Source organism: Paramisgurnus dabryanus, chromosome 2 (genome assembly GCF_030506205.2).
Source record: "Paramisgurnus dabryanus chromosome 2, PD_genome_1.1, whole genome shotgun sequence".
NCBI classification, from domain to species: Eukaryota; Metazoa; Chordata; class Actinopteri; order Cypriniformes; family Cobitidae; genus Paramisgurnus; species Paramisgurnus dabryanus.
In genome coordinates, this window is record NC_133338.1 from 25,703,606 (window position 1) to 25,718,681 (window position 15,076).

Sequence of the window (15,076 nt, forward strand, 5' to 3'; positions counted from 1 at the left end):
CTCTTCAAGGTATGTCAGTGCATGTTGTTTTCAGCTAAGACATCTCAAACATGCATTTTAGTCTATGAGGCTTAAGCCTTAAGCCCAATTTATACTTCTTTGTCCATTTTACCTTTATACCCTACTGCATAGACTGCTGCGCACCTCTCTTTACAAACAACGCGGCAGTTCCACACGGAGCACAAGCACTGCTAAAACTCCTGCAGTCATGTCAAAAAAATCTGCTGCATTTTCTAATACACATTTCCGCTTGCGACAGTAAAAACAAAGATGGACCAAGTTGAGGAGCTACAGTATATTTAACAACTCAAGCTGCAACAAAGGTACTGTCTATTTGCCTCACTGCCAGGCCCGGATTGGCTAATCAGAAACACCGGGAGAATTCTGGTCTGCAGGTCTGTTTTTTTATTTTATTTTGAAAGTCCATATTTGTTCTTTTTGGACAAAAAGTAGGCCTATGTTATTTGGTAATAAAAATGAAGATAAGGATTTTTGGTTTTCAACCCGTTTCCCATTGCTTGTGGTCCATCAGGGTTTTTTCAACCTGACAGATAATCTTGCTTTAAAAAAAAAAAAAAAGAAATATAGGGCAAAACACATTTGTTTCCTTTCAGTAGTTTTTGAATAAGTTTAATTGAATAATATTAAAATGCCTTATGGTAGGGCTGATTATGACCAAAAAAATCATAATTGTTTAGGCTACTGCATTTGCACTGAATTGGAAAGATATATTTGAAAAATACAATAAATTGCAAGGCTGTAGAAAACAGTGCACTACTGCAAACTTATGCAGGCTAGTGAGGATTTAATGATATTATTTTAATATAGTCAGAACTAAAGTGGGCTGGTCTCCGTGACTGAAAATTAGTCCCACTCCATAGAGCAGTGGTTCTCAACTCAGTTTCTTGGAGGCCCACTGCTCTGCGCATTTTGCCTCTCTTATCTTCTGACAGACACAATTCTGTTCATGGAGATCTCTCCTCATGAGCTGATGATTTAATCAGGTGTGTTAAATAAAGGAGACATACAATATGTGCAGAGCAGTGGGCCTCCAGGAATAACGCTGAGAACCACTGACATAGAAGTTAAGGCATAGGGCAGTTTTGCAGACAGGGCTTATCATAGTCTCAGATAAAAACGCAGGTTTGAGCTGCCTTAATTTGAAAACCGACATATCTTAAGATTTCTCAATACCATTATTTTGTCTGAAGATGTTAGTAATGTTATAGTAAAGCTTTTTTTAAACAACTTAAATGTCCTATAACTAAGGCCTAGACTTGGATTAATCTGAACCCTGTCTGGGAAACAAGGCCTAAAAGTTTAGAGAGGCAAGTAACCTGAAATTACTCAGATTTACTAAAAATGCATTTCAATTAAATTCAAGCCTTCACATTTAGAACAGTTAAAGGAAAACACCACTGTTATCAAATATTTTACTATGTTCTTACCTAAACTTAGTCAAATTAATACATACCGGTCTTTTTAAATGCATGCACTTAATCTTTGTATAGCACCTTGTGAATGTGTTATCATTTAGGCTAGCCCCATTCATTACTTAGGATCCAAACAGGGATGAATTTAGAAGCTACCAAACACTTCCATGTTCTCCCCATTTAAAGACTGTTACAGGAGTAGTTACAAAAGTAAGTATGGTGGCACAAAATAAAACGTGGCGAGCACCAAAGGCTCAATTGTTTAAACCAGTAATTCTCCAAGTGTGGTCCGCCAAACCCCCAAGTGGTCCGCCAAAAGATGACCTAAACTAGGAAAGTGTTTATACAATCGTCACTTAAGTAGTTTTTTAATGCACTTGCAAAACTGTGATATCAGTTCTTGCCATTCTGTTTTAATAACGTAAAAATTTATCGGTGGCTAAACCAAAGAGGAGTCAAAAGAAAAGATCAAGCGTCAACTGAAAGCAGCTAAAATCCACAGATCTATTAGTTTTGTAATGTACTAGTTTTTGTTTCATGTGTAAAATCCCTGTAACTTCAGTGATTTTGGACATTAAGGGGAACATTTTTTTCAGCATTTTATTGTTAGTTACAACCATAGACTTCATATACCCACCACCTCAGTTTTAAACTAAGGGCTCTTTGGAATGACATTAAGTGGGACCTAGGCTGTTACATTGTTTAATTGCAGTTTTTTTCTCATATGTGCAGTTTGTTGTTCATATTAAGCTGTAACTCATTTCACATTTACTTGTTCAAATGAAATAAAATTCATATATTAATTTCATAACATAGCATTTGTTTAAAAAAAATAGTTTTTGACTTGAAACAGTTGCATATTAAACTTAAATTTAGCTTTTTTGTTTTGTTTTTTGGGGGCGTGTTAGAGTGGGATTCTGTTAGGTGGTCCTCAGAAAAAAAATTGGAAGATAAAGTGGTCCTTGGGCTGAAAACCCACCCACTGTCACTGTATGTTGAAACAGAAAAAAACTTTAAATTCAGGAACATGGAAATAGTTAAATGTTATCATATAACATCTAACCCTACATTGAGACCAAGATTAAACCTTGATAAACAATTTTGGATCCTTTCGATATACCACAGAAAAATACATTGAATTACATCAAGCACAATACCCAAATTAAGCTCCGTTTTTTTGGAATGGTTCTTTTCCAGAAAAGTACACAAGCATTTGAGCATGTTAAAAATAGGAAATACCTTTATTTCAGACCATTAAAATAAATACTATACAGAGTCCAATGTAGAAAAGGATTTAATACATGGCTTCTGACCTTAAAAAGGTTAATAATTATCATGTCTTGGGTGTTGGTTGGAATAAGACAAAAAAAGGAAAACAGAGGAAATAAAGGGAGAGAGGGAGGGAAGGAAGGAGTGGAAAGCGACAGAGGTCTCAGATCAGCAACGTTCATGGGCATTTCTTCAACAGTAGTATTGTAGAAAGTCTCAATGTCCCGCTGCCTAACAGAAGAGAAGGTAGAGAAGTAGATAAGCAACAATGTAAAATGAAACTTTACAGGTTTTGGTGAGAGACAAGACACAAGCATATAAATGTAAACTTTGCTTTTATGTAGCGTTAAGGGACTTAGCAACCCAGGCACTGTGGAGAACAGTTACAATATTCTCCCAAAGAACTTGATTCCCATTACAGCACAGAAAGCTGGTGGAAGAGGGATCTTTGGGTATATTGTAGACAAGAGATCAAAACATCTGCTTACCAACAGGTCAGTGGGTTGAGGAGGACTCCGCTGGAACCAGAACGAAACTCTTTCATGATGACATCTCTCGCTTTTTGCTCCATGTCACCATGCTACAAATGAAAAATACATTTAGTAAATGACATTTACTAAAATGTGTTAGCTTATTGAATAAGTATTTGATAAACACTGCACAGTTTTCCAAAATCTTATCTGTCACACCTACCAGTGCAGAAACTCTTTCCGGCGAGTGTTGATGAAGATCACAGCCTGAGTGATGGTCAGTGTTTCATAGAGATCACACAGTGTCCAGCTTCCACTCCTAAATGAACAAAGTGAGAGCTTAGCAAACGTGGGAGACATTCATGTTACTTTAATATACCACTAGGTGGTGCTGTTTTCAGAATCTAGGCAAGATCACGTTCCCAGCTCCTGCAGGCTCAAACGTACTGCCAAGCAAAACGCTTACCAGACATTGAGAACTGAAGGGGGGCTGGGATCAGTTGACACGCATGGGGATCATCACAAAACAGCAAACACACTTTTGCAAATTAATGTTGGACTGAAAATCAGGCAGCCAAACTGATAAGAGTTTTAATGGTACTCAAATGTTCAAATTTTCATACGCACACAACAAAAAATATAACCATTTTTAAAAGTTAATATAGAACTGGCAGATACCCTCAAGGGTCAGCTCTTCTTTCGTGGCCAGAATGCGAATTGGATCGCTCATGAACTTTGTGGTCACCTCCAGCACTTCTTGAGGCATTGTAGCAGGCAAAAGAATCACCTAGAAATAAGGGAAAACACATTACATTCCAACCCAAAACAGAAAAGGAATATTAATCCTCTTAAAAAAATAAAAAGATAATGCTAAAGACATGAATTGTAAACTGCTTTAAAGTTACAAAAAGGCACTAAAGAGCCCAATCATTGTGGAGAGCAGTTACAATTCTCTACCAAGTTCATGATTCCCATCACAGCAAATAAAGCTGGTAGGAGAGGTAACTTGGTGTGGGTGTTAACTAGAGCATGTTTAAGAGAACAGGAATAGCACATAACCAGTTAAACAGATGTGAAATTAGTTTACCTGAGTGTCTGCGGTCAATTTCTGAAAAAGATCAGATTTGGTCCTTGAAAGCACGGCTTTACATTTCGTCTGCTTCTTCCAGTGCAAATTGCTTAATATATTTAAGGGCTGAAGGAGAGAGAAACAACTTAGCATGTGGAAGCGATCGATTAGGGGTGGCATGGTACATAAACATCCTAACTGTTCGGTTCGGAGCGTGTGTCCATGTCGCACAGTTCGTTGCATGCGCAATGTAGCCTCGTGCCCATATGTTCCCTGACGCCTTGAATACTTTTGTCTGGCTTCACAGCACGAGTGTCTGATGACTGCACGCACCTTGGCCATTTGGGGAGGTGTTTATACTTTATGCACAGACTGGGTGCCGGCATAAGACATCACGCTCAGCCAGATTCGCCTCATGCTTCAAAATTTCACCTAGCTTTCCTCAAATATGCTCCCAATAATGGGCTTTGAGTTAAGTCTAATTCAGTTTGTGCATGACTAGATGATAACAATTTTGTTAATACTGTATCCTAAATTGCTGATAATTAAGCTATACATCATAAACTGAAGTCATTTTCTGGTGTTAACGATTAAAAGAAAAAAACGACACGAACCGAAAACTGTGAGACGAACCGAACAATGGGCTTTGTGAACCGTGCCACTCCTACAATGGAACATGGCAATTACAGAATATGTAATTAATACAAAGCATACCATGTCAAGCCTTACTTACATACTGAACGTCATTATGGACGTTGGTTCCACCAATGCAGGCATGGCAGGTAGCACCCATGTAGTCTCCGAGAGCCAGGACTACTTTCTGAATCTAAAGATAGTTGAACAATAATTAGATTAGCAATAAAGGCCACTTAAATCTAAAGTGGCAGGTAAGTCATGATATTATGAAATTAGGAATTTGTGCCCATAGCATGAAACAGTCTAATTCTCATTGTATTGAGCTGACTGGGATGAATACGGCCTTTATTTTCTCTGCCCCTACCAGATATAGGACTTTGTGTCACTCACAGACACTGCCTTGCCCAGTTGATAGGGGGATATGCTTGGATAAAGCAAATAGTAGGTTAACGCTGAACCAAACAGATCTCACCTGTTGGGGCCAGCACCATAGCCTGTGCAGAAGGATCTTTTGCAGAAAGGAGATGGGAAATGTGGCAGTCTTTCCTGTGCCAGACTGAGCCTGTGCAATGACACCATACCCTGTAATCCGAAACACATGCTATTAAACACAATTTCATGTTGGCTGTGGTTTTCTTAAGCATCAAGGATATTTGTGCCCATAGCATGAAACAGTTCAAATCTCACTGTGCTGAGCAGACTGTGATGAATATGGCCTCTTTTTCTCTACCCTTACCAGATATAGGTCAACGTATCATTGACAGACACAGCCCTGCCCAGTTGATAAGGGTCTGAATAAAGTGATTTTAAAAATCGACATTAATTATACATACCCTTAATACAGGGGAGAATTGCCCTCTGCTGAATGACTGAAGGTTTCTCAAAACCATAAGCAAAGATTCCTCTCAGAAGAGCCACTCGTAAGTTCATATCATCAAAACTATGGTGCTTGTTGGTACCAACCTCAAAGACACAATCTGGCTCCATCCCCTCAGGGCCATTATCTCTAGGTCTGAAATAAGATTGTTAGAATTAAAACTACTGTCGTTATCTCATTCATCGTGTCCTACTATGCTTGGAGTAAAATTTCACACAAAAAAGACTACATAATTGCACATGGGTGACCATCCACCATACAGTGTCTGGGGCTACCAGATATATGGCATAAACATACGTAATAATTATCCTAAGTCTATTCCGATTATATCGCCAGAAAAGAGATTTAATAGAAAAGAAAATTTCGTGTGTGGAAATCGTAGGCATTAGAATTAAAATGCGAAGAAATGATCAGCCACGTGCTGCATTGACTCGCTGGTTACACGAGGAGCGCGTGAGACACGTTTGGTCACACATCCGGCCCTCTATACGGTCGTCGTGGACACGCAGTAAAATCACTTAAAAAAAAACTCTTTGGTATACATTACCACTGTCTAAATAACATTAGTTGTCAACTACACCACTAGGGAAACATTTCTAACCTATTTTAACAAGGCGGGAACAAAGATAAAAGGTACGAACCAACCGGCTGGTAACATTAGCTTGTGAATCGTTGACAAAAAAAAGCAAATTTTTAGATTTTTCTAATAAATAATATTGAATACCAAATCCTAACATGACATCTCAAATAAAACAATAGTAATTTACATGGATATACCAAGTTCTTCAACCACATGGTCATCTTACCTACCTTCATGTTCAGACTACAGGTTTAAAACGGGCTGCCTCTGCTTCTTCTACTTTCTTTTATGGGCGGGTGACACCAACTTTAAGGTGCATTACAATATCGCCACCTACTGTACTGGAATGTGCACCAGAGTTTCCCCATTTTATAAAAAAAACTTAATTATAATATATATATATATATATATATATTATAGATTAACTCACTAAATTATTTTAATCAACCCTGCTGTCTTGAGTTAAAGAAATAAATTTCTATTCCATTTTCAATTATATTTTTAAGCTTTAGTTCAACCACTACAGTCTTTCTAAGTTCATTCTTCATTATTTTTCATTCATAAGTATACTTTTGACATACACAATAACATCCATAGTGCTCACATTTCCCTGTTGGTTGTTTATTTATTAGTTTTAAGGTTTTATTCAACATAGTATGTCCCAGCCTTAATCTTGTTAGAGTAGTTTCCTCTATTTTTTGGTTGTCCTCACTGCTGCTACTTCTTGTTGTGTTTCATAAACTTGACGTCCTGTATTTTCTTTATCCCATTTTTGTTGGCATTCCCTAGTGGCATATGTTTAAATAAATGCTTTTCCTTCAGATTTACTAAGTGAAATGTTCATGATATCTTTAGTTTCCAAAGCCCGTTTTGCCCCCCTGTGGGCTGGTATCCACATAAATATTATCATGATGTTCCTATGTTTGAATCTATACAGGTTTTCATATGTCTTATTTAGTATATCCTGTCTACTAGATGTGAATGATTTCAAGGACTTAAAATGCCCAAGTTAATTGTGCCTCAACCACTTATTGAACAAATTTTTGCATTAAGGATTAAAAACACATAGAAAATGCAGCACATGCCACTTTCTGCTGCTTTTCAAAGTGGTCCCACTCGCTGTGAACGAGTTTTGATGACAAGTCGATATTTAAGTGCACTTGCCACGCAAACAAAACCTTTTGACACAAAGTAGGCCTATATCTTAAGGTTTTTGGCAATTTACATAATCTTTGTGATATAAAAAGAAGATAAGGATTTTTTTCCATCTGTTTCCCCTGCATACTTGATAAATCTTGCTTGTGTATTGTATATCAGGGGTTTCCAAACTTTTTAAACCTGACAGATAATCTCAAGACTCAACATTAGAAAAAATGTATGGGAAAACACAAACACATTTGTTCCCTTTCAGTAGTTTTTGAATACTTTTAATTGAATAAATTAAAATACCTTATGGTGGGGCTGATTATGGCAAAAATCCTAATTGTTTAAGCTACTGTATTTGCACTGAATCGGAAATGATAGATTTAAAAATCTATTAGATCGATTCTAAAAATACAATAAATTGCAAGGCTGTACAGGCCCATGGACATTGCTTGACCTACAATAGCACGTCAACATGACATGAGCAATAACGCAGAAGTACAAATGAAAAATGACGCACAACCTATGACATAGAGCAGTGGTCCTCAACTCAGTATCTGGAGGCCCACTGCTCTGCACATTTTGCCTGTCTCTCTTATCTGACAAACTCAGTTCAGTTCATGGAGATCTCTACTAATGAGCTGATGATTTTAATCAGGGTGGTCGTTTCCATTAACCTTAATTATTTAATCATCAGTTAATCATGATTTTTTTCTTCAAGACTGATCATAACTGTTACATAAAAAGGTAGATTGGCCTAATTAAAATTTAAATAATAAGACTGATAAGCCCTAACAAATTGCTAGTTAGTTGGACCCATTATGACGCAGTCTAAACGTCACGGCTATGTTTATGTGACATGTGTGTTAAATAAGGGAGACATACAAAATATGTGGAGCAGGCCTCCAGGAATAACATTGAGAACGTAGATGTTACGGCATAGGCAAAAGTATATATTGCACACAGGCCTAATCCTATTTTGAAAGAATCACATTTCACTTCAAATGTTATGGGGCGGTTTCCCAGACAGGGCTCAATTTGAAATCTGACATATCTTAAAATTTCTCAATACCATTTTTTGTCTCAAGATGTACACTAGTTGGTAATTAGTAAGGCAAGTTTTTGGCAACTACTAAATGTCCTAATATAACTAAGGCCTAGTCTTGGATTAAATTCAGTAACATGGAAACAGTCAATAAATGTTATCACATATACCCCCTAACCCTTCAGAGACATTGGCCGTTTCTCAATCCGAAGGCTGCAGCCTCCGGAGGTCGCATTTTTTAGGCTGCATAGGGCCCCTAATTTCAGAATAGTAACAATTGTTTTAGTATGCTTATGACTTTTGAATGTAATGCTCAGATAACTTAAACCAGGCTTGATGACAGATGCAGCCTCAGGAGACTGCTACCATCGGATTGAGAAACACCCCTAGAGACCAGGGACATATACCATGAATCCGGTTTAGTTGGTTAGTCAGGCAAGTTTAGGATTAGATACATTTAGTGGCCGGTTTACATTGGCATGGCTTTATCAACTTAAAACCAATCCTGTAGCCCTGAGTTTATTTAACCATGTTCATGGTACAGAACCCAGGATTAAACCTTGATAAAATGAAAACATTGAAATTAGGTATGTGATTGGCCAAGGACAAAAAAAAAAGCATACCACCAAACTCAGTCTCCCACCAAGGTCAGAAAATACGGATACCTGTATTTATACAGGTAATAAAAAAATTGCATTCTTTTAAATATAAGGACAATACCCAAATTAAGCTGTGACTGCTTCTGCAATAATTGTTTTCCAAAAAAATTACGCAAATAAGAAGCATTTTAGCATGTTAAAAATGGGAAATACCTTTATTTCAGACCATTAAAATAAATACTATACAGAGTCCAATGTAGAAAAGGATTTAATACATGGCTTCTGTCTCAAAAAGGTTAATAATTATCACATTTGTAATAAATTTGTTTAAAAAAATATCACTGACCAATGTAAAGCCCACATCCCAACCCACCCAACAAAAGACATTAAGCATTCTGAACAATACAAAGACATTATCTATATACTCTACTACTGCAGTTTGGTCCTTTACATTTTAGACCCCTCCAACATATTTTGTTGAGGTAGGTTTTAGGAGCAATACTCCTCAACACATCATCAAGGACTTTGATGCAGAGAAAATTTAAGGCAGTACTATGGTGGGCAAATTCCATCAATTCACTTCTGTAATGCCTTTAAACCATCTAACCCACCAGAGTAAAGCCCATTTTGAAAATCAAAATGCTACAACCACACACGCGCAGGACAATACAAGAGATGTAACAGGAGAATTGGACAATGGGAGAAATTTACTTGATCACATATTGCAAGTCTACAATCAGCTCTGTGGTCCAGCAAACCAAAAGCTTACTGGACTAAAGCATGTTCATCCAAGGCAGATCTTGTGTTACTCCACTTACACACCTTTACGAATGACCTGCCATTTGAAATGAAGTCAAAGTCCTTTACATAAAAGCAAAGTCATTCTGTACTTCATATGCCTTGTCCACACATGAGAGTTAAAAAACAAATAAACCTTTACATCTCGAATATTAAACCAACACTGAAAAGCAAGGCATGTCTCTGAAACATTATGCCAGTCAGTGCAACAACATCTACACTATAACATGCAAACAAGCCCTGTAAAGTATCCTCTTTGCTAGCAGATGGTACGGTTTAAAAGGGGCAAAGTTATTTAAATGGGCAATGAGAGGAAATCAGCGAAGTTCACTGACATGTGTCCAAAAGGAATCTTGTCCTCAAAAAAGTGACAGTACTTGATTTGTGATGGGGGTTGCACAAAGGGTGTGGGTTGGAATAAGACAAAAAGGAAATCAAAGAGGAAAAAAGGGAGAGAGGGAGGGAAGGAGTGGAAAGGGCAGGGGTCTTAGATCAGATCAGCAACGTTCATGGGCATTTCTTCAACAGTAGTATTGTAGAAAGTCTCAATGTCCCGGAGTGTGCGCTTGTCATCTTCAGTGACCATATTGATGGCCACGCCCTTTCTGCCAAAGCGGCCACCACGTCCAATTCTAGATAAAGTAAAAATGACATTATTATACAAACAAACACATAAATCATCTCAGGTGATAAACAAGCAGAGCAGATAAGACTTACCTGTGGATATAGTTCTCCCTGTTGGTTGGAAGATCATAGTTGATGACCAAAGAAACCTGTTGCACATCAATGCCTCTTGCCTAACAGAAGAATAGGTTAAAAATTAGTAAAGTAACAATTTAAAATGGTTTTGTTTGGAGACAAGATAAAAGCATATAAATGTAAACTGCTTTTATGTAGCGTTAAGGGACTTAGCAACCCAGGCACTGTGGAGAACAGTTACAATATTCTCCCAAAGAACTTGATTCCCATCACAGCACAGAAAGCTGGTGGAAGAGGGATCTTTGGGTATATTGTAGACAAGAGATCAAAACATCTGCTTACCAACAGGTCAGTGGTGATGAGGACTCGGCTGGAACCAGAACGAAACTCTTTCATGATGACATCTCTCTCTTTTTGCTCCATGTCACCATGCTACAAATGAAAAATACATTTAGTAAATGCCATTTACTAAAAAGTGTCAGCTAATTGAATAAGTATTTGATAAACACTGCACAGTTTAAAAAAATCTTGTCTAGCACACCTACCAGGGCAGAAACCGTAAAGTCTCTTGCATGCATTTTCTCCGTCAACCAATCGACTTTCCGGCGAGTGTTGATGAAGATCACAGCCTGAGTGATGGTCAGTGTTTCATAGAGATCACACAGTGTGTCCAGCTTCCACTCCTAAATGAACAAAGTGAGAGCTTAGCAAACGTGGGAGACATTCATGTTACTTTAATATACCACTAGATGGTGCTGTTTTCAGAATCTAGGCAAGATCACGTTCCCAGTCTCCTGCAGGCTCAAACGTACTGCCAAGCAAAACGCTTACCAGACATTGAGAACTGAGGTGGGGCTGGGATCAGTTGACACGCATGGGGATCATCACAAAACAGCAAAATCACTTTTGAAAATTAATGCTAAGTTGGACTGATATCAGATATAAGAGTTTTAATTTTAAAGGTACTTCAATTTTCAAGTGGGAAACTACCATATGCATATACCCATTGCACACATAAAAACTTTACCTCTTTCTCAACGTTAATGTAGAACTGGCGGATACCCTCTAGGGTCAGCTCTTCTTTCTTGACCAGGATACGAATAGGATCCCTCATGAACTTTGTGGTCACCTCCAGCACTTCTTGAGGCATTGTGGCAGACAAAAGAATCACCTAGAAATAAGGAAAAATGCATTACATTCCAAACCGAAACATACAAAATGAATATTAATGTAAAAAAATTAAGCTGAAGACATGAAATGTAAACTGCTTTAAAGTTACAAAAAGGCACTAAAGAGCCCAATCATTGTGGAGAGCAGTTACAATTCTCTACCAAGTTCATGATTCCCATCACAGCAGATAAGCTGGTAGGAGAGGTAACTTGGTGTGGGCGTTAACTAGTGCATGGTTAAGAGAACAAGAGTTGCACATAACCAGTAAAACAGATGTGAAATTAGTTTACCTGAGTGTCTGTGGCCAATTTTTGAAAGATCTCATAGATTTGGTCCTTGAAACCACGGCTTAACATTTCGTCTGCTTCATCGAGTGCAAACTGCTTAATATATTTAGGGGCTGAAGGACAGAGAAACAACTTAGCATGTGGAAGCGATCAATCATGGCAATTAAAAGAATGTAATTAATACAAAGCATACAAAGTCAAGCCTCACTTACATAGATATCTGCGGTTCAGCATGTCAAAAACACGACCGGGCGTCCCAACCACTATGTGGGGTACGTCAGCCTGAAGTTTTTGAACGTCATTACGGACGTTGGTTCCACCAATGCAGGCATGGCAGGTAGCACCCATGTAGTCTCCGAGAGCCAGGACTACTTTCTGAATCTGAAGATAGTTGAACAATAATTAAATTAGCAACAAAGTCCACTTAGCTCTAAAGTGGCAGGTAAGTCATGATATTACTTATGAAATTATTGATGTGCCCATAGCATGAAACAGTCTAATTCTCATTGTATTGAGCTGACTGGGATGAATACGGCCTTTATTTTCTCTGCCCCTACCAGATATAGGACTATGTGTCACTCACAGACACTGCCTTGCCCAGTTGATAGGGGGGGTATGCTTGGATAAAGCAAATAGTAGTAGTAGTTAAGAAGTGGTGTCACTTTTTCATTTACCCGTGTGTCTCCAGGTTAACGCTGAACCAAACGGATCTCACCTGTTGGGCTAGCTCTCTGGTTGGGGCCAGCACCATAGCCTGTGTAGCCTTCAGCTCCACATCAATTTGTTGCAGAATGGAGATGGCAAATGTGGCAGTCTTTCCTGTTCCAGACTGAGCCTGTGCAATGACATCATACCCTGCAATTTGAAAAATACACCATTAAATAACAAACACACAATTTAAGGTTGGCTGTGGCTTTCTTAAGCATCAAGGATATTTGTGCCCATAGCATGAAACAGTTCAAATCTCACTGTGCTGAGCAGACTGTGATGAATATGGGCTCTTTTTCTCTACCCTTACCAGATATAGGTCAACGTATCATTGACAGACACAGCCCTGCCCAGTTGATAAGGGGTTTAAATAAAGTGATCTTAAATCTTGACATTATTAATTATACATACCCTTGATACAAGGGAGAATTGCCCTCTGCTGAATGGCTGAAGGTTTCTCAAAACCATAAGCATAGATTCCTCTCAGAAGAGCCTCTCGTAGGTTCATATCATCAAAACTATCAACGATCTCCTTCCAGTTACTCTGTAAACACATTTTTAAGTCACTGGTTAAACATCTGGTCGAGAAATATCTGCTTAAATGGTGCTTGTTGGTACCAACCTCAATGACACCATCTGGCTCCATCCCCTCAGGGCCATTATCTCTAGGTCTGAAATAAGATTGTTAGAATTAAAACTACTGTCGTTATCTCATTCATCGTTTCCTACTGGGTTTGGAATAAAATTTCATACAAAAAAAGACACTACATAATTGCACATGGGTGACCATCCCCCCTATACAGTGTGGGGCTATCCACTTTAAAACGACAATTGGGCACTAGAGATATATTATGGCGTAAAAATGTAATTATTCTAAGTCTATTCCGATTATATCGTTAGAAAAAATAATCGAAAAGAAATTAAAGACAACGTATGCTCAGGAAAACTACAAGAGGCAGCCATTTTCATTCAGCGCCATTACCAACGTGGCTTCGCTTACTTACTTTATGAAATAATTACCGATCATTACGTTACAAGATCTGATTTAATAATAATAAAAAGTGTTTATTCGTAAACTCACGTATAGTATAACCCGTATATTACGCATATACATATTACTATATCCCGGCTATATTAATATGCAAGCATTTTCAGAATTCTTTATGTAACGTTCACTGAAAAAAAAATCGATGTCACTATTATTAAGAAAACATTCTTTATGAACGAGGTTTAGGGCTAAATTGCCGGCCCAGCCTTTTGTCTCGCCCATGAAAGGCCGTGTAACGTTAGGCCTACATATTCGCAAATACGTACGCATCTCTAAATATAACCTATTGCGCACCGTTTTTATCAATATACTAAAATACGGCGATCGCGATTATAAAACATTTCAGTAAATGCAAAAGCTTAGGTATAATGATTAAAATGGGAAGAAATGATCAGCCATGTGCCGCATGGCTCGCCGGTTACACGAGGAACTAAATGAGCGCGTGAGGCACGTTGCGTCACACACCCGGCCTTCTAACGGGTCGTCGTGCGCACGTTATAAAATCACTTTAAAAAACTCTTCAATAAACATAACCACTTTTAAAATAACATAACTTGTCAACTACACAACTAAGGAAAAAAATTCTAACCGATTTTAACAAGGCGGGAACAGAGATAAGGTACGAGCCAAACCGGCTGGTAACATTCGCTTGTGAATCGTTGACAAAAAGGCAAATATTTTAGATTTCTTAATAAACAACATTGAATACCAAATCCTAACAAGACATCTCAAATAAACCAGTAATAATTTACATGGATATACCAAATTCTTTGACCACATGGTCATCTTACCTATCTTCATGTTCAGACGACATTATCACAAAGAACTGTAGAGCGGCGGAAACACGCAAATACTTAAACCGTGACGACAGCCAAGGGGCCATTGATTGGACGTTCTTCCAGTCAATCACAATATAGTCCAACCCACCGGAGGTTCCACAGTTGGCACCGCCCCGCCACAAGCCCACGCAGTAACGCCCCGGCAAGAAAAACGATATCACTTTGTCAACTAAAAGCCTATAAATTTGTTTGGTCAGTCGAAGTGTATTTTAAACGTCTGACTTAGTCTCAACCGAAGTCTATATAGAACGTATTATTTAGCTTGGCTGCTTTTTGGCAACTTGTAACCCCACTGAAAAAAACATAGCTTGCTACACTAGCAAAAACCAGCATACCCTACTGAAAAATCCAGCATAGATCAGCATAAACTGGTGAGCTGGTTTAAGCTGGTCTCCAAGCTTAGTTT

General features: G+C 38.2%; 2 protein-coding genes and 2 non-coding genes across 4 annotated transcripts; all 4 read right to left on the reverse strand.

Moving 5' to 3' along the window:
• Positions 1–3,205: 3,205 nt before the first annotated feature.
• LOC135730864 (eukaryotic initiation factor 4A-II-like) lies at positions 3,206–6,576 on the reverse strand. Its single transcript, XM_065248843.1, has 7 exons — positions 5,711–6,576; positions 5,350–5,459; positions 4,975–5,067; positions 4,260–4,367; positions 3,851–3,959; positions 3,396–3,491; positions 3,206–3,282 (listed from the first exon to the last, which is right to left on the reverse strand). The coding sequence occupies exons 1-6, from the start codon at positions 5,862–5,864 to the stop codon at positions 3,451–3,453; spliced, it is 615 nt and encodes a 204-aa protein (XP_065104915.1). The 5' UTR covers positions 5,865–6,576; the 3' UTR covers positions 3,206–3,282; positions 3,396–3,450.
• LOC135730894 (small nucleolar RNA SNORD10) lies at positions 3,566–3,700 on the reverse strand. Its single transcript, XR_010526107.1, has one exon. It is a non-coding gene; the product is annotated as a small nucleolar RNA SNORD10 (small nucleolar RNA).
• Positions 6,577–9,307: 2,731 nt separating the features above from the next.
• LOC135730862 (eukaryotic initiation factor 4A-I) lies at positions 9,308–14,723 on the reverse strand. Its single transcript, XM_065248842.1, has 11 exons — positions 14,623–14,723; positions 13,406–13,454; positions 13,195–13,327; positions 12,791–12,930; positions 12,288–12,456; positions 12,079–12,188; positions 11,646–11,789; positions 11,164–11,301; positions 10,961–11,050; positions 10,637–10,716; positions 9,308–10,551 (listed from the first exon to the last, which is right to left on the reverse strand). Exons 1-11 carry the CDS (start codon positions 14,712–14,714, stop codon positions 10,407–10,409), a joined length of 1,290 nt encoding a protein of 429 aa, XP_065104914.1. The 5' UTR covers positions 14,715–14,723; the 3' UTR covers positions 9,308–10,406.
• Positions 11,376–11,511, reverse strand: LOC135730895 (small nucleolar RNA SNORD10). Its single transcript, XR_010526108.1, has one exon. It is a non-coding gene; the product is annotated as a small nucleolar RNA SNORD10 (small nucleolar RNA).
• Positions 14,724–15,076: the final 353 nt, after the last annotated feature.

Coding starts and splice junctions, on each gene's coding strand:
- LOC135730862 (XM_065248842.1), bottom strand. CDS start 14,714: ATGGCCCCTTGGCTGTCGTCACGGTTTAAGTATTTGCGTGTTTCCGCC. Junction 11,051..11,163: donor ACTTTACGGTTTCTGCCCTG/GTAGGTGTGCTA, acceptor TTTCATTTGTAG/CATGGTGACATGGAGCAAAA. Junction 10,552..10,636: donor AGGGAGAACTATATCCACAG/GTAAGTCTTATC, acceptor TACTTTATCTAG/AATTGGACGTGGTGGCCGCT.
- LOC135730864 (XM_065248843.1), bottom strand. CDS start 5,864: ATGGAGCCAGATTGTGTCTTTGAGGTTGGTACCAACAAGCACCATAGT. Junction 5,068..5,349: donor TATGGTGCTGGCCCCAACAG/GTGAGATCTGTT, acceptor AACTATCTTTAG/ATTCAGAAAGTAGTCCTGGC. Junction 3,492..3,850: donor AGAAGAGCTGACCCTTGAGG/GTATCTGCCAGT, acceptor TTGTTCATTTAG/GAGTGGAAGCTGGACACTGT.